This window comes from Dromiciops gliroides, chromosome 3, assembly GCF_019393635.1.
Source record: "Dromiciops gliroides isolate mDroGli1 chromosome 3, mDroGli1.pri, whole genome shotgun sequence".
NCBI classification, from domain to species: Eukaryota; Metazoa; Chordata; class Mammalia; order Microbiotheria; family Microbiotheriidae; genus Dromiciops; species Dromiciops gliroides.
This window is the reverse complement of record NC_057863.1, coordinates 394,889,220-394,916,915: the sequence shown is the minus strand read 5'-3', so window position 1 is coordinate 394,916,915 and position 27,696 is coordinate 394,889,220. Positions and strand designations below refer to the sequence as shown.

Sequence of the window (27,696 nt, the reverse complement as noted above, 5' to 3'; positions counted from 1 at the left end):
AAATAATTTTGGAAACTTTTATCAGAAAGGAAACAACCGGAGTAATTATAACCCTTATTACAGGCAGAATCAAAATGGATATAAATCTTTTCAGGGGGATACAAAGAGACAGTATCAGGATAACCGTACACCCTATCAGGGAGGAACAGAAGGACAGAACCAGAATCAGGGTAACCATGGACTCCCTCAAAGGGGGGCACAGGATTGACAAGAGGAAGGGGAGGAATGGAACAAAGATAATGAAAGCAACATATTCCCAGATCTGGATTTTTTGAATGCGCTTGTGCCAGTTCATTCACCTCCCCAGAGTCATGAACCTCATGTGACCCTCAAAGTAGGGGACACGTATTATGACTGTTTACTAGACACAGGAGCTTCTAAATCAGTATTAATAAGCAAACCAGATGCTGGGTGTAGACCTGTAGGATTTTTAAATGTAGTAGGAGTCTCAGGAAAGAGCCAGAGAGTGGCAAAATTGAATCCTCGCATGGTATCTATGGGGCCCTTAACAGTAGAACATTCATTTTTACTCATGCCTGATGCCCCTGTAAATTTATTAGGTCGTGATCTCCTTTGTAAGCTTAGAGCAACCATATCTTGTGCTCCAGATGGGGCTGTCTCCCTACAATTGCCAGAGGATACTGTTCATTTATTACCAATTTTACTTACAGAAGCTCAAGGAACAGCAGGGGAGGTATCCAAAATCCCCTCTGACATTCCTGAGTCTTTATGGGCCTCATCCCCTAATGAGGTGGGGCTCCTTAAGTCTGCCATACCTGTTACCTTTAAAGTTAAGGGGGGACCACCCCCCTCCATTCCACAGTATCCATTGTCTAGGGAAGCAATAGAAGGGATCACACCTATAATTGAGGCTTTGAAAAGCCAGGGTATTATTATTCCATGTCATCACTCTCCATGCAATACTCCCATTTTGCCAGTTAAAAAACCCAAGCCTGGGCCAGATGGTAAACCTGTTTATCGTTTTGTGCAAGATCTTAGAGCAATTAATAATTATGTTATCCCTAGACATGCTATATTGGCTTCCCCTTCTACCATACTTTCTTCCATTCCCTATGAATCTACATGTTTCACAGTGGTAGACCTCTGCTCTGCCTTTTTCTCCATACCAGTACATGAGGACTTCCAATATTTATTTGCTTTTACCTGGAAAAATAGACAGTGGACCTGGACTAGACTCCCACAGGGATTTGTAGACAGTCCTACATTATTTTCCCAAATTTTACAGCAGGATCTGGCCTCTATTACCTTTAAAAGCTCCACACTAGTACAATATGTAGATGACTTACTTTTGGCCTCTCCTAATGCTGAAATTTGTCAGGAAGATAGCCGTCACTTACTGCTGGAGCTGCACAAGAGAGGACACAAGGTTTCCAAGACAAAGGTACAATGGTGTTTGCCCCAGGTAGAATATTTAGGATTTATTTTGGCTGCTGGAACTCGCTCTGTCTCTTCTAAGAGAGTCCAGGCCATTCAACAACTTTCTGCCCCCTCTACTAAGAAGCAATTAAGAGCCATTCTGGGAGCAGCTGGGTACTGTAGACAATGGATACCCTCTTTTGGTGAAATTACTAAACCTCTCATAGCTCTTACAAAAAGTTCTGTTCCAGACATTTTACAGTTGGATCCCCAGCATCTCTCAGCCATAAAAGAATTAAAACGGGCCTTGTTATCAGCACCTGCCCTGGGACTACCAGATTATAGTAAGCCTTTCACTCTCTTTGTGCATGAACAAAGGGGGGTGGCTTCTGGAGTCCTGACTCAGTCACTGGGGCCTAACCAACGCCCTATAGCCTACTATTCAATTCAGCTGGACCCTGTAGCGGCTGGAGTGCCACCTTGCCTTAGAGCAGTGGCGGCCACAGCCCTTTTGGTAGAAAAAGCCTCTGATTTGGTCCTAGGTAACCCTCTAACTGTGCAATGCCCTCATGAAGTGGAGGCTCTCTTACTACGTCACAGGACACAAGCCTTTTCAGATCAAAGGCTGGCTAAGTATGAAATAACCCTGTTAGGTAATGAGAATATCACTTTAAAACGCTGCACAGTTCTTAATCCAGCAACACTACTCCCTAATTTACCATTCTCGGGGGAACCGTTGCATGACTGTGCTTCTTTAGTTGATATGGCTGAAAAACCCCGTGATGATCTTTTTGATACACCTTTAGAAAATCCTGATCTTGTCCTCTATACAGATGGTTCCTCATTTATGAGAGAGGGAACCCGTTTTACTGGAGCTGCTGTAGTTTCTGATTATGACACCCTCTGGGCAGCTTCTCTGCCTTGCCATTTTAGTGCACAGGCTGCTGAACTTGTGGCTCTTACACAGGCCTGTAATATAGCCAAAGGTAAGAGTGCCACTATTTTTACTGACTCGAAATATGGCTTTGGCATATGCCACTTTATTGGTATGATTTGGCGTCAACGAGGCTTTCTAACATCCTCGGGCAAGGCTATTGCCAATGGGGACCTTATCAAGGACCTCTTAGATGCCCTGAAACTGCCTTCTTCCCTAGCTGTTGTACATTGCCCTGCCCACACAGGGAATAGTGATCCTGTTTCAAAGGGAAATGCACAAGCCGATTCTGCAGCCAAGCTTGCTGCATTAGAAGCTCCTGAACATGTATTTAACCTTTCACCTTCTGAGGATATTCCTTCCAACCTAACCTATGACGATTCTGAAGTAGAAAAGTGGAAAAAGAAATTTAAGGCGAAACAGATCAATGGCATCTGGGTGTCTCCGGAAGGTAAGCCATTTCTTCCCCGGAAATTCTACCACCAGGTATGCCTCTCTGTTCACAGAAAAGGCCATTTTGGTACACAAGGCATTGTAGACTCTATTAAGAGAACCTGGATAGCACCAGGTGTAACTAATACAGCATCTCGAATCTGCTCGGGCTGTTCCACATGTCAGTCTTATAATCAGTATGCTTTTAAGGCCAAAGCTTATGGAGGGCGTCCTCTAGCATATACACCTTTTGAGCACTTACAAATTGATTATATTACTATGCCAAAAGCAGGACATTATAAATTTTGCCTTGTTATAGTTGATCAGCTCACTCGGTGGGTGGAGGCCTTTCCCAGCCCCCGAGCCACAGCTGCCTTTGTTGCCAAAATTCTTCTTAAAGAGATAGTACCTCGTTTTGGCCCACCAGCCCGCATCGATTCTGACAAAGGCACACATTTCACTGATTCGATTTTATCCCAAATCTACTCTTTCTTGGGAGTGACTCCAAAATTCCACACGCCCTACCATCCACAAAGTTCAGGCCAAGTTGAACGTATGAATAAAGAGCTTAAGAGCATGATTGGCAAATTATGTACTGAAACCCATTTGAAATGGCCTGATGTTCTACCATTGGCATTATTCTATCTACGAAGTAGACCAAGGGGAGAACTTCATATATCTCCTTATGAAATGCTTTTTGGTCACCCTCCTATCCAAGCTAAAACTTTTTCCCCAGTTTATACATCACTGGTGGGAGGTGATACTTCTGTTGCCTCCTATATACAGGAATTACAGACCAGGCTACGTGAACTCCATGAGGCAGGAGCTGTGGTCCAGGCAGGCCCATTAGACTTTTCATTGCATAACTTCAACCCAGGAGATAAAATATATGTAAAGAATTTTCAGAGAACCAGTGGAACCCAACCTGCCTGGGAAGGACCTTTTCAGGTATTATTGACAACTCCTACTGCCATTAAAATTGGTGAAAAAGACTCATGGATTCATTGCTCTCATATAAAGCCTGCACCATTCATAGGTGAAGAGATTTCAGATAGACCTGAGGTAGATGCTAAAAAGCTAAAAACCCTAACGATAGCAACTGTTAAAGAGCAAAGAGAATTCAGAGGAAATAGGCAGTTCCCATTTGATAATCCCACTGATCAGTTAAATGCTTTGGGACTCAGTCTTCGTAAAGTATTAGGAGACGGAAATTGCCTTTTTAGGGCTTTAGCAGACCAGCTAGAAGGTCACTGTAGAAATCATCTCAGACACAGACAAGAAGCTGCTTCTTATATGATTAACCATAGACAAGAGTTTGAGTCTTTTATAGTAAATGACTCCCCTTTTGAAGAATATGTTGATGAATTAAAGAAATTTGGAAAGTGGGGAGGAAATGATACAATTGTAGCATTTGCTAAGCAGCATCAGCTGAATGTTGTGGTTCATCAATTAAATCAGCCTTTATTGAAAATCAGTGGCACAGACAAAACTGATGCTAGAGAACTCCACATTTTCTACCATAAAGAACATTATGACAGCATTAGAAAGATCAATGACAATTCAGAAACCCCTGCCACTTTGGCTTGCAGAGAATTGGGGAACCAGTTAAAACAATGTGGCATACCCCAAACTCTAGCAGCTTAAATACCTTATAATTTAACAAGCATTTCCTTCTACAGGCAAAAGCACTGAAGCACATGGCCTAGTTTTCTGGCCCACCTCAACTATTTTTTAAAAATTCTTTTGTTTTGACTTTTGAAAGGCACTAAAAAAACCTGGAATTCACCACACCTTTAAGTTCTTTAAAAGCACAAAAGGGTGCTTAGCGAATCTTTTGTTTTTTATTTTTATTTTTGGTTTTGCTTTGTTTCTTGACTTTTGTTTCTTTTGCTTTTCTTTAAAACTAAATTTTATAAACTAAGTGATTATTCAAAGACATTTTAAGTATATGCTGTGGGTGAGGCTATCGGGCCTCAGAAGCTACCAGAATTCTTTTTTTTTACTCTTTCTTTTTGAGAGAACCATGAGTTCTAATGAGTTTTGTTTTATTTATTTATTTTTTCTTCTCTTTTATGTTGTTCTGTTTAACTAAAAAAGACCAGAAAGGGTTATTGAACCCTATTGCTTGATACCTCACTGAAAACATTGAATATTGAAATCTTATTTCTTTTTGAAAAATTAATCACCACTTTAAGTATCTGCTACTGTTATACTAGAGAATTCATGTATAAGATGATGTGGTTTACTAGCTAAAAGAAGATTATGTGATAATGTCTAATGTAATCAGCTATTTACATTCATTTATTATTTATATGTCATCATACTCTGGGTATGGTTTGGAATTATTGTATATATCACTAATATATTCTCAGTTATGCAGCATAGCACGCATTTTTACCATCATACTGTCTTTGGTGAAATTAATGAGATTTTGGAAGTATGGAAACTTATCATTTCAGAGACTAATTTGCTGTGAACTCTGATGCAGGCCCTGTAGAGAATATATGTGCAACAAAAGGAGAGACAGGTATATGTAAGTCCATGGTTTGCTTATGATGGTGACTATGTAGAGCACAATTACTAGGCACAGTCCAGTATTCATCCTCTCTCCCTCCTAATTTAACCTAATTTAACTGAACTTAATTATCTTTTTATCTCACTCAGTTGAACTCACCTGTGGCCTAGCACAATCACTGGCTGTCTCGGAACCATGAGATATGGTATGATAACCTTTCCATAACATTTTCAGGTGTCATGAACACATACTAAATTTGGCTTTGATCCAGACACATGGTGGTAAAAAGTGTTACACATTGCATAACTACCTCAACCCTCTATTACAAGTCTAACCATATAAAGGAAGGAATGTAATGGAATTTATTAATTTGATCATTGACAATGCTATGCTAAGGTTTAGTAAAAATACAGCAATTCAAACAGTTAAAGAAGAGAATCCAGCTTTCCAGACCAGAGTCCAGTTTCCTCCTGATGACATCTTACCACTTCAAGAAGACAAGAGAACTCAAAGACTTTATATGAACTGTTTTGCTTTGTTAGTTTTTACTATCTCCTTTCTGTTATAATATACATCATCTGTAACATGTACCCTCTGCAGAGGCCCTCCCTTTGCAAGACTAATGTCAAAGCGTCGGTTCATGAGGAAAAAAAAAAAAAAATCGCCCCTCTGGACAAAACTTTTCTCTCTTCCTTTTCTATATTATTGTTCACATATTATTAGTTAGCAATAGTTATTATATTCTTTTTACTGTTCCGTCAAGGAAACATTTTGTTTCTTGAGGAACAACAGGGGGGACTGTAATGATTGGAATGACGCCACCTACTGGAGACTTGCTGTGGAGAGCTCCACCATGAGGAAAATGCCTCAGAGGCATTGTGGCTTTTCCTTGGCGTCAGGAAATGACGCTTGCTCATGGGTGCTGTCTATCAAGTCTACCAGCCAATCAACTGGAGGAGCCTCCTATGGTCTGGGAGGAGACAGGAAGGAGGAAAGGGAGCCTGCGCAGAGAGCGCGGGCCTTTTTTGGCTTCCGGACTTGATGGTGGTGGCGGCAGAGGACTTCACAGGAGATTTGAGGAAAGATAGGAATGCCAGACTGTTAGAATTCTGTTCTCAATCTTTTTCTTTCTATTTTCCAATAAACCCTTAAAAACCTAAACTCGTTTTATCAGTGATTTTTAGTCAGTTTCCCCCAAACTGGGGGAACACATTAGAATCCACATTTAGAATCTTAAATTACACAATGTCATTGGTCAAGGAAAAATATATAAAAAATACATAGCAATTCCTTTAAAAATTAAAAACAAACGAAAACCCAATATCCATGCTTCACATGGTATAGAAGGCAGATCTAAACCACAAAGAGATAAATATTCTCAAATACTCATAACAGAACCATGTTCAAATATTATACTGAACAATGGGAAAGCTTCAGAATACCAAGAAAAAAATATTTAATTTTTACAGTGTACTTTCTTTGAGTTGTAAGCTTCATTAATAATTGTGAACAATCACAGGAACTGGCAATTCTTTAAGAAGTTTTAAAACTAAGGATGCAGAATCTAAATTTTCGCAGTATTTGGTATCTTTTTTTTTTTTTGGTGACTTGCCCAGGGTCACACAGCTAGTAAGTATCAAGTGTCTGAGGAGGGATTTGAACTCAGTTCCTTCTGAATCCAGGGCTGGTGCTTTATCCACTGCACCACATAGCTGCCCCATTTTAGCAGTATCTTATGTTAGGTTTCACAGCCAAGGCTCCTGTCAAAATTAGAAATATAAGCAAATAACCCTCTTACCATTCTTCTCTATCTGCATCACAATTACAGAAGTGTCTCATGTCCACACAACTCTCCTCCAGCCCACATGCGCATTGTTGAACTCCAGGAAGAGAACCTCCCCAATAGGGGTGTCTTTCATTGGCCCTTCCAATCCACCATGTAAAAGGCATGCCATCTGAAAGACAAAGAAAATAAGACAGATCAGAGAGTGCAGAACAAATAGATCACACACACACACACACACACACGCACACAAAACTAAACAAAAAAACCTGAAATAAGAATTCTCACTTCTTAAATCTGATAAAAGAGTATAGGTGACTATATTTTTGTAATCTCAGTTTTAGATTTAAGTACACACACACACATATATATATTATATAAGTACATATGTACATATGTGTACATATATATTATATATATGGGAAGAATTTGAAAATTAGAATGATCAGAAAGTATATAATTCATAATTCAAGATAAGGCAATGTTAGCATGAAAAGATTATGGTCTTAATTATTTTTCTTATTTTTTAAATTGTTTTCAATTTACTTTTTCAAAACTATCTCAATGCTTTTTATTTTTTTTTTTTTTGCTAAAGGCAATTTAATGAACACACTTAAATTTTTCTTTATGGTTAAAGTTCTTTTAGAACCTCAGTATTACCATTCTGGGCATTGCTAGCCACTGTCTAGAATTTTAGATGAAGAATATAATAGGAGCAGCAAAAGGAGACTGGGGAGCAAGCACAATACCCATAGGATTTCCTCTAGAAAATTATTTTGATACATCATTTACAGCATTATATTTTCTTATTATATGCCTGATTTGATTGTATTTTTCTTAATATCTTTCTTGTCTTTTCACTTTAATTTCTGAATGTATTCCTACCTTCTTCCTCATGCATTAAGCCATCTTTTGTTACAAATATTTAAAAAGGAAAAACAAGGGGCAGCTAGGTGGTGCAGTGGATAAAGCACCGGCCCTGGATTCAGGAGGACCTGAGTTCAAATCCAGCATCAGACACTTGACACTTACTAGCTGTGTGACCCTAGGCAAGTCACTTGACCCCAATTGCCCTACCAAAAAAAAAAAAGGAAAAACAAAAGCAATTATGAAAACAATATAAACAACCTCCCCCCAAAACACGCTTGCCTCACATTTTTTTGCTCAAGCGGGATAGAAAAAAATAAAATTTGGTTATCATGGTCAATTGGCTTGACTAATCAAAGTTTTATCCTGAAGACATTTACTGACTTGTAAACAAGCAACTTTAAAAAAAACAACATATACATCAAAAAGTAACAGTGTATCTTGCTCCTATTTTTCCACGACTATCAGGGTAAACCCATTTCTCTGTGATTGTATAGAATCATTTTAAGAAAAATAAAATTAAACAAACATACAAAGGCCAATCTTTTAGCATATTAAAGGCTTTAGAAATAGAGAGACAGAAGTTCAAAAAAGTTGACATATCTTACATTATTTAGGTATTTAGGTATACATATTCACACATATATGTTTCTATATAGATACATATATGTGTATACATACACACATGCACTTATTTCTTTATTTGTTCATTTGTTTTTGCTTATTTATTTACTATTTTGTTTTTGCAGGTAAAGGTCTTAGGGTAACATGACGGCACTAAAGTCTTGAAAGAGATGCATTAGGCAGTGGGAAGGGTTAAAAAATAAAAGGAAGAGCATGACAAATATAGACTTGACTCTTTCCTCAATTCTGATAAGAACCAGCCTTAAACTTGGTTAAAAAGGTAGATAATTTTCTTCCTCCTTTATCCTTTATTGCATATCCAAATCCTACGGCACAAAATCCAAGATTAGTACTCGGCTTCAGCCACAGTATGAATATTAACTAATGAATCAGTGAATTTAAAAATAAAGAATTTATAAAGCATTTACCCTGTGTCAAGCACTCTGTTAAGCTCTTGGGAAACATACAAAAGTGAGACAGCATCTAGTTTCAAGGAATAGCCATTCTATTTGAAGGAGATAAATAATTCTGATGTTGTTCAGTTGTTTCTGTTATGTGCGACTTTTTGAGACCACAGTTGGGGTGTTCTCAGGAAAGATACTGCAGTGGTTTGCCATTTCCTTCTCCAGCTCATTTTATAGATGAAAATGAGGCAAACAGGGTTAAGTGACTTCCCTAAGGTCACACAGCTAGTAATTATATGGGACCGGAATTGAACTTTGGAAAATGAGTCTTCCTGATTTCAGGCCCATCACTCTATCTACTGGGTCACTTAGCTACCCCACATGACACCTATGATAGGTTTTAGGTTCTGGGAGAATGGAAGGAATTAATGATTCTTAGGCTGCAGCAGGACAAAGGGAAGGGGTTCTATTGCATACAACAAGATAGATGTTAATTTCCAGTGGTCCTTAAGGGAATAAGTATTGTCAGGGTACTTAGTAATGACAGTTCCTTTTACCTTCCCAGAAAGATTGTAGTGATATAAGTGGTTAAGGCCACCCCATGACCAGAGGTTGGAAACGGTTATGTCCTTGATTAAAGGAAGGAAAGATTATATGAGACTTTGAGATGTTTCATGGAGATAGAGATTGCTGGGGTATTGTCCAGTCCAGCCCCCAAAGAGAAAAAGTGAAGAGGCCTTTGTAGGAATGAGAAATATTATGGGTTCTGGACAGAGAGAGTGCCCTTTCCCATGCTATTTTCTGGGGCCTAGTAGTGTCTAGGTTTGAATGGGCTGGGAAGGACTTCCATCGTTGATTAGCCTCATCTGAGAACTTTCCCCCATTGAAATCATTGGAAATCAGGTCAAATTTCCCATTGAAACAACCTTCTTATTTATAAATGAATTTCTGGAATGCCAGTACTTTCTTTTCATGCTTTCTCTAACCTTTATTTCTTCTTTTAACCAGGTAGAAATCAAATAAAACTGCCTGGGGCTTAATTTTGTTTCTAAACCATCATTCTTTGTGACACCCACAAGAGTCCAATGTTTTTCTTCTAATGACCTAATAATGGTTTTAAATGCCTGTCGATAGATTGATTGTCAACAGAACATTCAGTCCTCTAAAGTGACTGAGAGAAAGGGAGAGAAGAGAAAAAGCAATCTATTTTGAAGTTCCATTTCATCCTTTCTCTTTCACTTCCATCATTACAATGAATTTATTTATTTTTATTTTTTTAAAAAGTATTTTATTATTTTTCCCCGTTACATGTAAAGATAGTTCTCAACTTTTGTTTATACAAGTTTTCCAATTTCAGATTTTTCTCCCATCCTGCCCTCCCTCCCCCCTCCCCTAGACAAAAGGCAACCTGATATATATATATATATATATATATATATATATATATATATATATATATATATATATATATATATATATATATTATACTACACAGTTTTTTTTTTCCCTGAATTTGGAGATCTTCTTCTATCATGAGTTCCCTGGTACTCTTCTGTACCATCGAATTGGTGAGAAGAATATAGTCCATAACAGTAGATCAATACACAATGTTGATGACACTGTGTACAATGTTTTTCTGGTTCTGCCCATCTCATCCATCATCAGCCCATGCAAGACCCTCCAGGTTTCTCTGAATTCCTCCTGACCATCATTTCTTACAGAATAATAGTATTCCATTGCATTCATATACCACAACTTGTCCAGCCATTCCCCAATTGGTGGGCATCCCCTCAACTTCCAATTCCTTGCCACCATGTACAGAGCATATAAATATTTTTGTAAATGTAGCTCCCTCTCCCTTTTCCATGATCTCTTTGGGAAAAAGACCCAAAGGTGGTATTGCTGGGTCAAAGGGTATGCACAACTTTATCGCCCTTTGGGCATAATTCCAAATTGCTCTCCAGAATAGTTGGATCAGTTCACAGCTCCACCAACAATACATTAGTGTTCCCATTTTCCCACAGCTTCTCCAACATTTATTATTTTCCTTTTTTGTCATTTTAGCCAATCTGATAGGTGTCAGGTGGTACCTCAGAGTTGTTTTAATTTGCATCTCACTAATCATTAGAGATTTAGAGCATTTTTTCATATGGGAATAGATAGCCTTGGTTTCTTCATCAGAAAACTGCCTGTTCATATCCTTTGACCATTTCTCAATTGGGGAATGACTTAGATTCTTATAAATTTGATTTAGTTCCCTATATATTTTAGAAATGAGGCCTTTATCAGAAGTACTGGCCATAAAATTGTTTCCCAGCTTTCTGCCTCCCTTCTAATTTTGGATGCATTTCTTCTGTTTGTACAATTTTTTTTTAATTTAATGTAACCAAAATCATCTATTTTGCATTTTATAATATTCTCTATCCCTTGTTTGGTCATAAAATGTTTTTCCTTCCAAAGATCTGAAAGGTAGACTATTCCTTTCTCTCCTAATTTACCTATGGTATTTACTTCTTATGTCTAAATCATGTATCCAATTTGACCTTATTTTAGTATAAGGTGTAAGATGTTGGTCTATGCCTAATTTCTGCCATACTATCTTCCACTTTTCCCAGCAGTTTTTGTCAAATACTGAGTTCCTATCCCAGAAGCTGGAGTCTTTGGGTTTGTCAAACACTACATTACTAGTGTCATTTACTACTGTGTTTCCTGTGCCTAGCCTATTCTATTGATCCTCCACCCTATTTCTTAGCCAGTACCAGATAGTTTTGATGACTGCCGCTTTATAGTAAAGTTCCAGGTTTGGTACCGTTAACCCACCTTCCTGTGCATTTTTGTTCATGATTTCCCTGGATATTCTTGATTTTTTGTTTTTCCAGATGAATTTTGTTATTATTTTTTCTAGCTCTATAAAATAATTTTTAGGTAGTCTGATTGGTATGGCACTGAATAAGTAAATTAATTTAGGCAGTATTGTCATTTTTACTATATTAGCTCTGCCTATCCATGAGAAATTGATATCGTTCCAATTATTTAGATCTGATTTGATTTGTGTGAAGAGTGTTTGGTAGTTGTGTTCATAGAGTGCCTGGGTTTGTCTTGGCAAGTAGACTCCCAAGTATTTTATATTATCTACCGTTACTTTAAATGGAATTTCTCTTTCCATCTCTTGCTGCTGGACTTTGTTGGTCATGTATAAAAATGCTGATGATTTATGTGGATTTATTTTATATCCTGGTACTTTGCTAAAGTTGTTAATTGTTTCAAGAAATTTTTGAGTTGATTCTCTAGGATTCTTTAAGTATATCATCATATCATCTGCAAAGAGTGATCGTTTTGTTTCCTCCTTGCCTATTCTAATTCCTTTAATTCCTTTCTCTTCTCTGATTGCTAAAGCTTACATTTCTAGGACAATATTAAATAATAGGGGTGATAATGGACATCCCTGTTTCACCCCTGATCTTATTGGTAAGGCCTCTAATTTATCTCCACTGCATATAATACTTGCTGATGGCTTTAGGTAGATACTGTTTATTATTTTAAGGAAAGCTCCACCTATTCCTAAACTCTCTAGTGTTTTTATTAGGAATGGGTGTTGTATTTTTTCAAAAGCTTTCTCTGCATCTATTGAGATAATCATATGATTTTGGTTAGTTTCCTTATTGATGTGGTTGATCATGTTAATAGTTTTCCTAATGTTGAACCAGCCCTGCATTCCTGGTATAAATCCCACCTGGTCATAGTGTATTATCCTGGTGATCACTTGCTGTAATCTCCTTGCTAATATCTTATTTAAAATTTTAGCATCAATATTCATTAGGGAAATTGGTCTATAATTTTCTTTCTCTGTTTTTGCTTTGCCTGGTTTTGGTATCACCACCATATTTGTGTCATAAAACGAATTTGGTAGAACTCCTTCTTCACCTATTTTTCCAAATAATTTGTATAATATTGGAATTAATTGTTCTTTAAATGTTTGGTAAAATTCCCCCATAAATCCATCTGGCCCTATGGATTTTTTCTTAGGGAGTTCATTAATGGCTTGTTCAATTTCTTTTTCTAATATGGGTTTATTTAAGGATTTTATTTCATCTTCAGTTAACCTGGGCAGTTTGTATTTTGGTAAATATTCATCCATTTCATTTAGATTGTCAAATTTATTGGCATACAGTTGTGCCAAATAATTCCTAATTATTGATCTAATTTCCACTTCATTGGTGGTAACATCACCCTTTTCATTTTTGATACTGGTAATTTGTTTTTCTTCTTTCTTTTTTTAAATCAAATTAACCAATATTTCATCTATTTTATTGTTTTTTCTTAAAACCACCTCTTAGTTTTATTGATTAATTCTATAGTTTCTTTTTTGCTTTCAATCTTATTAATTTCTCCTTTAATTTTCAGGATTTCTAGTTTAGTATCTAATTGGGGATTTCTAATTTGTACTTTTTCTAGCTTTTTAAGTTGCATGCCCAATTCATTAATCTCCTCTTTCTCTTTTTTATTCATGTAAGCATTTAGAACTATAAATTTTCCCCTAAACACTGCTTTGGCTGCATCCCATAGATTTTGGTATGTTGTCTCATTATTGTCATTCTCTTGGATGATATTATTGTTTCTATGATTTGTTGTTTGGCCCATTCATTCTTTAGAATGAAATTCTTTATTTTCATTGTTTTTCAGTCTACTTTTCCATGGCTATTTCTTACATATAATTTTTATTGCATCATGATCTGAGAAGGATGCATTTACGATTTCTGCCTTTCTACATTTGACTATGATGTTTTTGTGCCCTAATACATGGTCAATTTTTGAAAATGTGCCATGTACTGCTGAGAAAATGGTATATTCTTTCTATCCCCATTCAATTTTCTCCAGACATCTATCATGACTAACTTTTCTAGTAATCTATTCACCTCTTTCACTTCTTTATTTTTTGGCTAGATTTATCTAATTCTGAGAGGGGGAGATTCAGATCCCCCACTAGTGTAGTATTACTGTCTAATTCCTCTTGTAACTTATTTAACTTCTCCTCTAAGAATTTGGAGGCTATACCACTTGGTGCATACATATTTAATATTGATATTACTTCATTATATATAGTACCATTTAGCAAGATGAAGTTTCCTTCCTTATCTCTTTTAATGAGATCTATTTTTGCCTGTGCTTTGTCTGAGATAAGAATTGGTACCCCTGCTTTTTTTACTTTAGCTGAAGCATAATATATTCTGCTCCAGCCTTTTACCTTTACTCTGTGTGTATCTCTCTGCTTCAAATGTGTTTCTTGTAAACAACATATTGTAGGATTCTGTTTTTTAATCCACTCTGCAATTTGCTTCCGTTTTATAGCAGAGTTCATCCCATTGACATTCACAGTTATTATTACTGTCTATTCCCGTCCATTCTATTTACCCCTTTTGTACTTTTCCCCCTTCTTTCACCCTATTCCTCCTCACCAATGTTTTACTTCTTACCCCTGCCTCCCCCAATCTGCCCTCCCTTCTTATCACTCCCCTCTCTTTCTTTATCCTTTTCTCCCTTGCTTTTGTCCTCGCTTCTATCAGTCTCCCCCTTTTCCCTTTCCCTTTTGCTTCCCTAAAGAACGAGCTAAGTTTCTTTATCACAATGAACATATATGTTATTCCCTCTTTGAATTAAATCTAATGAGATTAGGCTTGAAACAATGTTCATCCCTCCTTTCTTTCCCTCTATTGTAATAGGTTTTTTTTTTTCACCTCTTCATATGATATAATTCACCCCATTCCACCTCCCCTTTCCTCTCCTCCCCATAGACTCCCTTTTTAACCCCTTAATTTTCTTTGTATCATCACATCAAAGACTATTTATATTTATACCCTCAGTATAATGTCCTTCTCTCTGCCCAAATACATTTACAGTTCTTAAGAGTTATGAGTATGAGGGCAGCTAGGTGGTGCAGTGGATAGAGCACCGGCCCTGGAGTCAGGAGTACCTGAGTTCAAATCTGGCCTCAGACACTTAACACTTACTAGCTGTGTGACCCTGGGCAAGTCACTTAACCCCAACTGCCTCACTAAAAAAAAAAAAAAAAAAAAAAGAGAGTTATGGGTATTATCTTCCTGTGTAGGGATGTAAACAGTTTAATCTAATTGAGTAACTTTTTTTCCCCCCTCTGTTTACCTTTTTAAACTTCTCTGGAGTCTTGTACGTTAAGATCAAATTTTCTATTCAGTTTGGGTCTTTTCATCAGGAAATGTTAAAGTCCCCAATGTCATTGAATGTCTATCTTTTCCCCTGAAAGAGAGTGCTGGGTGATAGATTCTTGGCTGCAATCCAAGCTCCTTTGCCTTCTGCAATATCATATTCCAAGCCTTGCAGACCTTTAATGTTGAAGCTTCCAGGTCTTGAGTAATCCTGACTGTGGCTCCATGATATTTAAATTGCTTCTTTCTGGCTGCTTGGAGTATTTTCTCCTTCACCTGATAATTTTGGAATTTGGCTACAATATTCCTTGGAGTTTTCCTTTTGGGGTCTCTTGCAGGAAATGATTGGCGGATTCTTTCAATGATGATTTTATCCTGTGATTCTAGCAGTTCTCCTTAATAATTTCCGGGAATATGGTGTCTAGATTCTTTTTCTGGTCATGGCTTTCAGGCATTCCAATGATTCTCAAATTGTCTCTCCTGGATCTGTTTTCCAGATCAGTTGTCTTTCCAGTGAGGTATTTCACATTTTCTTCTATTTTTTCATTCTTTTGTTCCTGCTTGACTGATTCCTGGTGTCTCATGGATTCGTTATCTTCCAACTGTCCAATTTAAATTTTTAAAGCATTGTTTTCTTCAGTGAGATTATGCACATTTTTTTCCATTTGGCCAAATGAAAATTTTAGGGCATTGTTTTCTTCAGTGAGATTATACACCTTTTTTTCCATTTGGCCAAATGAATTTTTTAAGGCATTGTTTTCTTCAGTGAATCTATCCACCTTTTTTTTCCATTTGGCCAGATGAATTTTTTAAGGAATTGTTTTCTGCAGTCAATCTTTCTGCTTCCTTTTCTAAGCTGATGATTCTTTTTTCATAATTTTCTTGTTTTGCTTTCATTTCTCTCCCTATTTTTTCTTCTACCTCTCTCAATTGATTTTTAAAATCCTTTTTGAGCTCTTCCAGGAAGACTTTTTGTTCTTGATACCAGTTCACTTTCCCTTGTGAGGCTTCACATGTAGGCAATTTGAGGGTATTATCCTCGTCTGAGTTTGTGTTTGCTTCTTCCCTATTGATACAGAAGCTCTCAATGGAGAGGGCTCTTTTCTGCTTCTTACTCATTATTGCAGCTTATTTATTTATATTTTAAGTTGAGGTCTGCTCTGGGGGCACCAGGGTCCCTGTTTTGGGCTTCTTGTGCAGGGGTATAGGTGCTGTGTGACCAGTTTTTTACTCTGAGACCTTTATAATGTGTACAGTTTGCCCCCCTGCACTTCCTATCTGAGTGCACTAGATCAGTGGGCCTAAGTCGCGCCTGTCCTGTTCGTGGCCCTACAGCTGGCAACTTGACCTCTCGGCTAGTGCAGGCAGGTTTTTCCACTGTCCTACTGGCCCTCCAGATTTTTGAGCCAGGTTCCAGGGGCCTCAGTTTTTCGGCTGTGGCCCACAGCTCCTGCTGACTTGCCCTGACCCCCTCGGCACTGTGTTGCTGCCCTGCACTGGGCGTCCCTTTTGCCCGAGTCAGACCGACCTTTTCCTTAAGTCTTCTAAATTATCTCTGGTTGGAAGACTGTGTCTCTCTGCCTCTTTGCAGGTTCTGTAGTTTCAGAATCTGTCCAGAGGCTTGATTTAATATTCTTTTTTGAAGGAACAGAAGGAGAGCTCAGGCAGCTTGCTGATTCCTCTCCGCCATCATTGGCAGCTTCATTCTTTTCACATTATAATGATTTTAATATATTTTATATGTATTTTAATATAAATATGTTATACCAATCCCTAATATGTCAATACTATTTTATCTTTTATACCCAGAAGGCATTTAATAAAAAATTGTTGAATCTAATTGGATTATTTTCACAAAACTTGTTCTGTATTATTATTAACTCTCTGACAGATAAGGAAACTGAGCAACAGAGACTTGTTCCAAATCATACAGCTAGAAGTTCAGGACTCAATTCTCCTGATTCTTAGCTTGTTTTATTTTTCCCACCTTAATTAGAACATACCACACAATTTTTCTTCTCTCTTCAGACTCTCCCTGATGTAAAATAACAAAAGTATATTTCTTGATTTTAAAGAAAATGGTTTCTTTTAAAAATATGAAAGAATATTATTTTTTTAAAAAAACAGACAAAGCTAATTACACTATAAACTACAGAAATCACAGGTCAGGGAAGAAAAAGTATAATAGTTCACATTTATATAGCACCTTAAGAAAGGTTTGCAATGCAATTTACATTCATTATCTTAATTAAACCTTACAACAACTCTACGAGGTAAGTGTTATTACTATCCCTCTTTTACACTTGAGAAACTTGAGATTGAGAGCTGTTAAGTGACTTGCCCAGAGTCACACAACTAAGAATTATCTGAAGCTCAGTCTGGTTCTTCAAGATGAGTACCTGATCTCTCTAACATATAGCCACTACAGCTAGAGTGTTTCTCTGAAAACTATAGCCAGGCTTGTAAAATAAAAAATTTGAAAATTTGAGAACTCTTTAATATGAAGATGAACAAAGATGTAGATTCCTTGCTGGCAAGGACTGTCTCTGCTTTTGCCCTTATATCCCTAGTCCTTAGCACAGTCCATGGCAAATAATAAGAACTTAATATTTGTTTCATTATGATTCAGTTATTTCTTCATTTGCTTACTAATCTGAAAGGCCAGTGAACATTCTAAATGTGTGTTCCTCTCTAGTAAGTGGACAAGGCAAGATCTGATAGTAGAGGTAAGATTTCCTTTGGTCTTTGCTTCTTCTACATCATGCTTACTCTTTCATTCTCTTCCTAAAGCCCACTTTGGGCCATGTACTCACCTTCAAAACTAGAATTTCCACATTGGTTCTAAGATAAAATACAAACTTTTTCTATTTAAAAATTAAAGTTATTCACAATGTGATTCCAGTTTCCCTTTCCAGACCAGCAGTGTTTTAATTCCCTTTATGCACTCTTATCATATAAACTGAACTCATATACAACTGTTCTTCATATGAATCAATTCCTCATACACAGTATTATTCTATCTTCCCTATCTATTCCTTTGCACAGAGTCTCCTTCATACCTGTAACACACTCCTTCTTATAAACTACAGGTTTATTCCAAGCCCAGGACAAGCATGACCTGCTATAGGAGGACTTTTCTGATGCCTACAAGTGCCTGAGATAACTTTGTTGTTGTTTTTTGTTGGTTTGTGTGTTTGTTTTTTAATAAAAACATTTTTTATGGTTTTGATTTTTAAATTTTATCCCTCCTTCTTTCCCTCCCCTTTCCCCTCCTTGAGATGGAAAGCAATCAGATGTGGCTCGTACATGTGCAATTATTCAAAATATTACCATATTAGTAATTTTGTACCAGAAAACTTGAAAAAAAGAAAAAAAATGAAAGTAATTGAAAAATAGCATGCTTCAGTCTGTGTTCAAACAATATCAATTCTTTCTTTGGAGGTAGATAGTATGCCTCATAATTAGTCCTTTGGGATTGTCTTGGATCATTGTATTGCTGAGAATAGTTGTCATTCACAGTTCATCAAATAATATTGCTGTCTCTGTGTAAACATTCTTGTTTCTGCTCACTTCACTATACATTAGTTCATACAAGTCTTTCCAGGCCTTTCTGAAATCATCATGCTTATCATTTCTTATAGCACAATAACATTCTATCACCATCATATACCACAGCTTGTTTAGCCATTCCTCAATTAATGGGCATTCCTTTGATTTCCAATTCTTAGTCACCACAAAAAGAGCTGCTATAAATATTTTTGAACAAATAGATTTTTTTTATATTTTTGGGGGGATATCTTTGGGATATAAACCTAGAAATGTTATTGCTGGATCAAAGGGTGTGCACAGTTCTATAGCCCTTTGGGCATTATTCCAAATTGTTCTCCAGAATGTTTGGATCTTTTCACAACTCCATTAACAGTGAAATAGCATCCCAGTTTTTCCACATCCACTCCAACACCCAATATTACATATATATATATATATATATGCCACTCTGATAGGTTTGAAGTGATACCTCAGAGATGCTTTAATTTGCATTTCTCTGATCAATAGTGATTTAGACCTTTTTTCTTTCAAATAACTATAGATATCTTTGATTCCTTTGTCTGAAAACTGCCTCTTCATATCCTTTGACCATTTATCAATTGGGGAATGACTCGTATTTTTATAAATTTGACTCAGTTCTCTATATACCTGAGAAATGAGGCCTTTATCAGAGATACTTGTTGCAAAAAGTCTTTTGAAATTTTTTGCTTTCCTTATAATCTTGATTGTATGGTGGTGTTTGTAAGACAGACCATTTTAAACAATCTGTGTCCTAGGTTGATATTTTATATAATTCTCATTCCCATGTTGTTCTAATTTTGTTAATACTTCATCTGATATTATATTTAACTTCCTAATTCATAAAATTACAATCAGTTGCACTTAAAATAATTAAAACATATACCAAGGAGATTGACAGTCTCTTTTTTCCATTTTTCCTTTTATTAGGGTATACTTTCCATGGTCATGCTGCTCTAAACTTGCTGAAGATCAGCTAATGTTCTATTCTTATTCAGTATTTATTACTCATCAGAATTTTGTCTAAACAGAGAGAAGGGAATAGTATAGTAGATGAGAAACAAAGCCAAGGAGGCTGTACCTTTCCTGGAGACTTCTGATTTTTCCTTTATAATATAACTTCTGACCAAAGATATAGTATGTTTCTAGTGTCAAGGACATAGGGCTACATAGGTGCCAGAATCCTTGGATGCTAATACCAGCTTTGCCACTTACTATGTGTATAACCATGGTGGATAATGATACCTTTCTAGCTTTTCCAAAATGTAGGTTAGAAGAAACTTATGTTCAATTTCTCCTCTCACCCCTCTGCCCTAATACTTATTAGCAGCATGACCATAAGCAACTCACTTAAACTTTCTAAGTTTCAATTTGTTGACATGCTAAATAGGAACAATGATATCTATTCTATCTAACCCTTAGTGCTGTTTTGACGATCAAATGAGATTAGTTGTATGAAAGGTAATTGCAAATAATAAAGCATCAAAGTGATATATTAATGATTCCAGTGAACTAAGATTTCTGAAATATGTGGCTTTCAATTTACTAAGATCATTAGGGTATTATATGTCCTGACCTTGAATGTGTTCATATCCTTGAAGGAAAGGATTAATTCATCTTTGGCTTAACTATCCCTGGGACTTGGCCTAGGATGGACCTGTGGTATCACTATTGTGAGAAATCAACTACTCATTGTACAAACTATAGCCCATCCATGCCTGTTCATTTGCTGGGATTCCTGATCAGCTATTTTTCCAACTCCCCCTTCAGGACCTAGACAACATATATTGATGTCCTCCCTTTGAATCTAGAATATTGCCCTATTCAATCAATAAATGATTATTTATAAATCTTCTCTAACCTAGGATAATCATAATCACTAGGATACATTTTTAAAATTTTTCAGGAAACACTTCCAGATGAATGGAGGAATAGGCAGGTTCACATCATTCTTTCTACAACTAAAACTGCTTATCAACTTATGCATGCTTTACCTACTCTCAGATACTTACTAACTGGGTGATCCTGGGAAAGTTATTTAACCTGTTTGCCTCAATTTTCTCATCTGTGCTGGATAGTTGTGAGGATCAAATGAGATATTTGTAAAGAAATCTGTATATTAAAGCACAGGTGCTTAGCACATGGGAGGTATTATATTAATGTTAGCTGTTTTTAATTAGGACTATAGCATCCTAGAAAAAGATAGAAGTCACCCAAGAGATTATTTAGCCCAACTGCCTCAGTTGAGAAGTGAAATGAATTGTTCAGGATCCCATGGATTGTAAATGGCAAACCTTGGCCTACCATCACTTGTTCTACTCGCATTTCACCTGGGATCCTAGAAATTGTGAATTAACTGAGGACAGATGCATGAGACATTTTAAGAAAAGTAATGGTAGAGTTGGAAACAATGCAAAAAAGTCAAACCAAAGAGAGGTGTGAGTGAGAGAAGTGGTCAGAAGGAATTGGCCTTAGGGTCTTTTTAGTGGTATATTTACATGACAGACATAGAGAACAGTTTAAAAGCAGAGGCTTCTCACTACAATGTACAGAAGAATTAACCACTGGATCATCAGATATCTACTTTGCAAGAACTATCTTTATTTTTTCAAGGTAAGATCTGTCATTTTGGAGAATTCATGAAGCAGGTTAATTGCATCATTTTAAAGCTTAATCACTGTGAGCTGTTGAGCAGATTTCAAACTTGGTCTCTATCTTTAACCTTAAACTTTTTAAAATTAAAATCTTGACAATCAGGAAAATAGCAAGAGTGCCAGAATTCTAATAATTCCTTCAATTATAGCCAACTGATCTTAACCAATTCCCACAGGTACCACTGATGGGAAAATAATTCAGGATGTTAAAAAAATGTAACTGGTATCATCTCAAATATATATAGGCAAACTAGTTTAAAGTAAACTCAAACTACTAAATTGAGTAGAAAGGAAATCAGGTCATATTGCTTTGGATAAATTACTCTGTGTTTTCAGTTCTTTTAAATATCCCATTACTGTGGTCAGGGCAGGGAGGAGTATTACTAGCTTTAAGTAAACTGAAGCTACTAAATTGTGTAGAAGGAACAAATCAGGCTAGTTTGGTTTTGAGAAATTATGCTGTTTCCAAATATTTTAAACTTCCCAAGCCTGGAGGGAGGAGAGATATCTCATTAACACCATTTATCCTTTTGATACTATAGACTTGTATATCATGAAAGATGAATACATAGGCACAGTTGGATTCTGGTGTTGGCAATTGCAGGGCTAGTCAATGCTAAAAATCAATAGACTAATTTTTGTCTCATTTTGCATTTTCCCTAACCAGAGGACAGACAAGAGCATAACAGAAAAGGACTGGTTTGTGGGGAAAGAAACTCTGTACATGGCAAAGTCTTTCTTTCAAAAAAATAGATGAATTGTTTTGGATAGGACATTGTAATTACATATTATTTATTCACTCTAGTGTTATGAAAACAGGTTTTGAGACCAAGGACCCGATCTCCTACAGAAACATTACGCAGGCATATCCATGTGTTTGTCTGGAAAAGGAGTTCAACGCAGAGTAAATTTGCAACCAAAGAAACAAGTGGGACAATGGTATAGTGTCTATAAGTAGCTTCTGGAAGTTGCACATATTCAAATATCCCTTGAGCAGAAATGTCAAACTCAAGTAGAAACAGAATCCATAAAAGCTTAAATAATGATATGTATTATTCTAGTGTTGACTTAGTAAATCAGATATTATCACCATTTATGCTCTAATGGATTTTAATATAATATTAACCAATTATAATTATTAAATATTACCCAATTACAATTTTATCAGGTTCAGCCCTCAATTGTGAGAGTTGCTGGTTTTAGTTGGACATGTTTGACTTTTTTGCCTTAGAAGGAATCATACAAACATTATAATGAACCCCAATATGCTCTCTAGAGAAAAAGGAAGATGGATTTTCCAAAATGTCTTCACCCTGATGCCCATGCTTCTAATTGATGAGTCTCTAGGCTTAGACCATAAGGGGCCCTAGCCTAGAATATCTCATTCCCAGTTACACATACTTTTTCTTTCAGAATTATCTCCTCGCTCATGAGTACCCTTTCCCCATCATTAGTAACTTTTCTATATCTTCATGATGTCCCTTCTACATTCCAGCTTCCCTTGATGTGTTGTCTTCCTCCATTATATTGCAAAATCCTTGAGAGTAGGAACTCTCTGGTTTTGTATGCTTAGCACATTGCCATATTGTCAGTATTATCTATAGTGTCAAAATAAATTGGAAAATTAGTTTGATATCTACTCTCTCTCTCTCTCTCTCTCTCTTTCTCTCTCTCTCTCTCTATATATATATATATATATATATATATATATATATATATATGTTTGTTTTGTTTTGAGGTACATTGCTGAAATGTATGGGAAGAGGGAGGAGTAGGTATAAATGTAGATAAAGAGATTAATGACTGATGTTTCTAAAATTAGGGTACATAAAACTGTACATAAATGACTATTCTTCAAGTCTCTGTGGAGAGGACTACTTCTCATGCAAGATACTCTCTTACACACATGACCAGTTCTTGTCTGGGAAAAAGATAAATTTACTGGAACCCATGGTCCAGTAGATGAGTATAAGGACTTCCTTTGACTCTTAAACATATTTTTTTAATTAAAACAATACATGTAATTCAATTCACACAATATGTTAAGGGCATACTATGGGGGGTAAAAACCATTATATTATGTACTAGAGATATAACTTTAAGAACCTAACATTCAACTGGAAACTAGCTAATTAAATATTGATTTCATATTATTTCTTTTTACTTTAAAGTTATAACTTCCTACTCATTTTCTCTTCCTGGCCACATGTGTGGTTGTTTAAATTTTGGATGTGTAATATACATTTTCTCCTCATTTTTCTTCCATTTAAGTTGACCAGAGATTGCAGGTTCAGAACATTTTATTGCCTCTTTGGCCTGATGCTCAAGCCAGTTTTTCCCAACTGGACACTGGGTCAAGTTGCATAATGTCTATGAAACTCATTTTACTAATTTGTAAAATGGAAATAAAAATAATTATACAATCTTCATCAAGAGGTAGTTGTGGTAAGAGTACTTTGTAAAATTGTAAAGCAATATATAAATGTGAGCTGTTATTATTGGCTGATATTCAATACATGAAATGAAATTTAAGAAAGAACAATAATAATTAACATTTGTTTAAGATTCACTACAGGCTAGATAGTGTGCTAAGCACTTTATAATTATTATCTCATTTGATCCTCACAACAACATTGTGACGTAGTTGCTATTATTATCCCTATTTTACCAATGAGGAAACCGAAGCAACCAGAGTTTAATTCACTTGGCCAGGGTCACAGAGCTACTAAGTGTTTGAGATCACATTTTAACTCAGGCCTTTCTGCCTCCAAGCCAGGTACTTCTAAACACAGGTATTCTTTCATTCTTTCTGAAAGTACTAAAGAAGTTCATGATACTATTATGTAAGCCTTAGATCAGACAGAGACAATGATAGGTAGTATGCCACTTATTTCCATCCTAGGACGACACTGCATAGGAGGGTGGAAGTAGGGCAAGAAAGTAAAGGCCACAGACATAAACAAGAAAAAATTATGGAGTGGGGCAGGTGTGTTGCACAGTAGTTACAGTGCTGGGCCTAGAGTCAGGAATACTCATATTCCTTAGTTCATATCTAGCCTCAGATATTTACTAGCTATGTGAGCCTGGGAAAATTAGTTAACCCTGTTTTCCTTAGTTTCATCATTTGTAAAACAAGCTGGAGAAGGAAATAGCAAACCACTCCAGTGCCTTTCTATGAAAATCTAAAATGATGTCATGAAAAGTTGAAAAATCTGAAACAACTAAAGAACAAAAATGTGCAGAATATTAGGCTAAGTGCTGAGGATAAAATAGTAATATAGTCCCTATATATAAAATAGTAAGATAGTCCCTATTCTCATGGTACTCACATTCTAATGGAGAAGAAAACACATATGGAAGGTTTTATCTGCAAGTCAGATGAAAATATTACGTAATCCTTAGAGTGCAGGGTACAAAGAATATGTTTTAGAGACTCTTCTTTAATGACATTTTCACCATTGAAATCCTATTAGTTTCTGATGTTGAACCATTTCACAGTGCCCAGGATTTATATGGCACTTCATTAGCTTTGGGTGCCAGACTATATTTCCATAATTGCTGCTTTGCAGGATGATAACTAAGGGCACTAGGCTGGGAAAAAAAACCCAAAGCCCTTGGTTTCAGTGTGCTGGTATGTGTCTCCTGGGGCCTGAAGAGAAAGTTTTCAAAGGTTTTGGTAGTGGTTGGTTTGCCTAGTCTGTCACATGCAACCATAAGAGACTGAATCTCATATTTATCAACAGAAAGATAGATATATCAAAGAAAGGGCATTACATCAGAGGAAGCCTAGTTTCATGACAGTAGTCAATGTGAAAAGAGGATTCAATTTAATGAGTGTGAAATGCAATGTTTTGTTTTGAATCATCTATTTCTCTCTTATTCATGGATTTCTGTATATAGGATGGATCATGGATTTAAAATAGGAAGGGACTTAAAAGTAATCTAATCAAACCCATTCATTTTAAAGAGAATGAAACTTAGTCTTAGTTAAATCTTGACTTGACTGAGTTCAAAGGGTAGTAAATAGAGGAGTCAAAATATGAAACCAAAACCAGAAAATTTTCCATAGAATGCTGTTGTTTCTAATATTTTTTTCTTTATCTAGATCAGTACACTGATCATAGATCATATACACTGATCATAGATCATATACACTGATCAAGAAAATGACTAGTGAGAAAATGTCATTAAAGCATATCAATTATGTCCCAAATGCACAGAGCAGTGATATACTCAATGTCACACAGCCAATATGTATAAGATAAGATTTGAATTTTAGTCTTCCTGACTCTAAAGACTATCCTCTATGCTCAACACAATGCTGCCTTTCACTCTGTATTTATATTTATATATTTATTTGTATGTATATATGTATATGAATTCATGTGTATACATGTCATTTCTATTTCTACCTAAATATATTTATGTGGCCAAACAAAAATTAAGCCATACATGGATAAATATTAATATAGAATATATAATTTCAGTGAGTGTATTTAAACATTAAATATTTAATATATAAGTATTTTAGAAAGAAGCTTTTGAATTAACCATGTGATCTCATATTCCCTATTCTCTAAATTCTCTAAAGATTAAAAATGTGACTCATCAACACTGATTTGGGTAAGAATATTCTGAAGACCAAATTATTTCTTTCCAATTTTTATTTCTAAATAATATTATTTATGGAAATTTGTTCAGTTAGAAAGGGGAAAACAAGCTCATTATTATTAGGAAATAAAGAGAGACAGACATCAAACTTACTGCTTGATGGTTAGGATCATTAAGTCAGAGCATATGTCTAATAATGTGATTAAAAGCTTTTCAGTGACATTAAGAATTAACATTTTTATAATGTTGTTAATGTTCTTTCCCCCCTGCCTATTTCCTAAAACTATTTCTAAACAAGATGGGAGAGAAAATTAACGAATTCCCCACTAAAAACAAATAATAAAATTTGTTTTGATGGGGTCACTAAAATCTGCCCTAAGCAAAGCTTTGCAAATGTACCATAGGGACCAATTGTGTTTAGGAAAAGCAATGGATGAAATGATTAATTTTCATTATTCTATTTGCACTGTTTAAGTTTTGTAGGAGAAGATAATAATATCACTTTGCATTTTGATAGCATCTTTTATCTGAAGAGAGGTAATTAAGGCCTATACCAAGGTTAAGTGACTTTTTCAAGGTTATACAGAAACCAGTAATAGAGCTGGATATTAGAATCAAAGCTCTTGAGAACCACAGCAGTACATTTCATTTCCATTCAATTTCAAAACACTTATCTTCCCAAGGAGTCAAATACCCTTTCTGAAAAGGTGTGAGTTTTCAAAACATATTAAGGCAATACAAACTTCAATGACTAAATCTGACTAGTTTTTAACACCCATTCTAATTTTGGTAGTTTAAAAAAAAAGGCAAGCATTTTCTTGGATTCTCAGTGGATGTCTTTAACAATTACATCACCAATCCTTAAAATACTCACAAAAACAAAGCTTTCTCAAACCCAGGTTTTGAAGAATTAGATGAGCACACAAATTCCTTAATATAATGTAGTATAATTTAGATCCTGCTATACATATATATAATATATATTTTTATATATATACACACATACATGTGTATATTCATATATATCATGAGTATGCATGTACATATATACATACGTGTGTATATATGTATATGTGTGATATGTGTGTGTATATATAATACATATACAATAGGAACTTTATATACTTTAGTGCTTACAGGGATCTTTAAGTTCATTGGTATAAGTAACTGGCTCCTAGTCTACATCACAATCCATCCATTATTGCTCATACTACTTGATTATTTTTCAAATCTCCATAAATGCACCTGGAGAACCCATATATTATATTGGTGTCTATCTTTTAGTTTTTAAAAATATTTTCTCCATTTGCGACATCAAGACAAACCAAAGAGATAGATAGGTACATAGAGTGATACATAGATAGATGGATGATAGAATTAAACAAAATACAGAAAAGATTAAAGAATCCAGAACACAGCAAGGACAACTTGCTGCAACAGTGTTCTCATAGAGGGAGGTTTAGTGAGTAGAGGGATCAAATTCCTCCCCTCAAAGTCAGTGGTTTTGGTCAACTTCACTCTCCAATTTTCAATCTTCATAGCAGATTTAGGAACCCCCTCCCCGCACAGGGTGAAGTTGAGAATATTAACTGAAGGAAGGAAGAAAGAATGAGTTGGTATAGAGTAGGAGGAAACTCTCAAGGCATCCCCCAAAGTTCAATAATCTTCATATTAGTTAGCATTCATATAGTGTTTTTAAGGTTTGCAAATTGATTTGCAAATATTATCTAATTGTTATTGGCACAA

At 35.8% G+C, this 27,696-nt stretch overlaps 1 protein-coding gene across 1 annotated transcript in view; it reads right to left on the bottom strand.

Moving 5' to 3' along the window:
* The window catches only part of CNTNAP5 (contactin associated protein family member 5), a 974,910-nt gene that overhangs the window by 230,001 nt on the left and 717,213 nt on the right, over window positions 1-27,696 (bottom strand). The window contains 1 exon segment of the mRNA XM_043992699.1: window positions 7,057-7,213. Within this exon segment, the coding sequence (XP_043848634.1) occupies window positions 7,057-7,213 (157 nt within the window).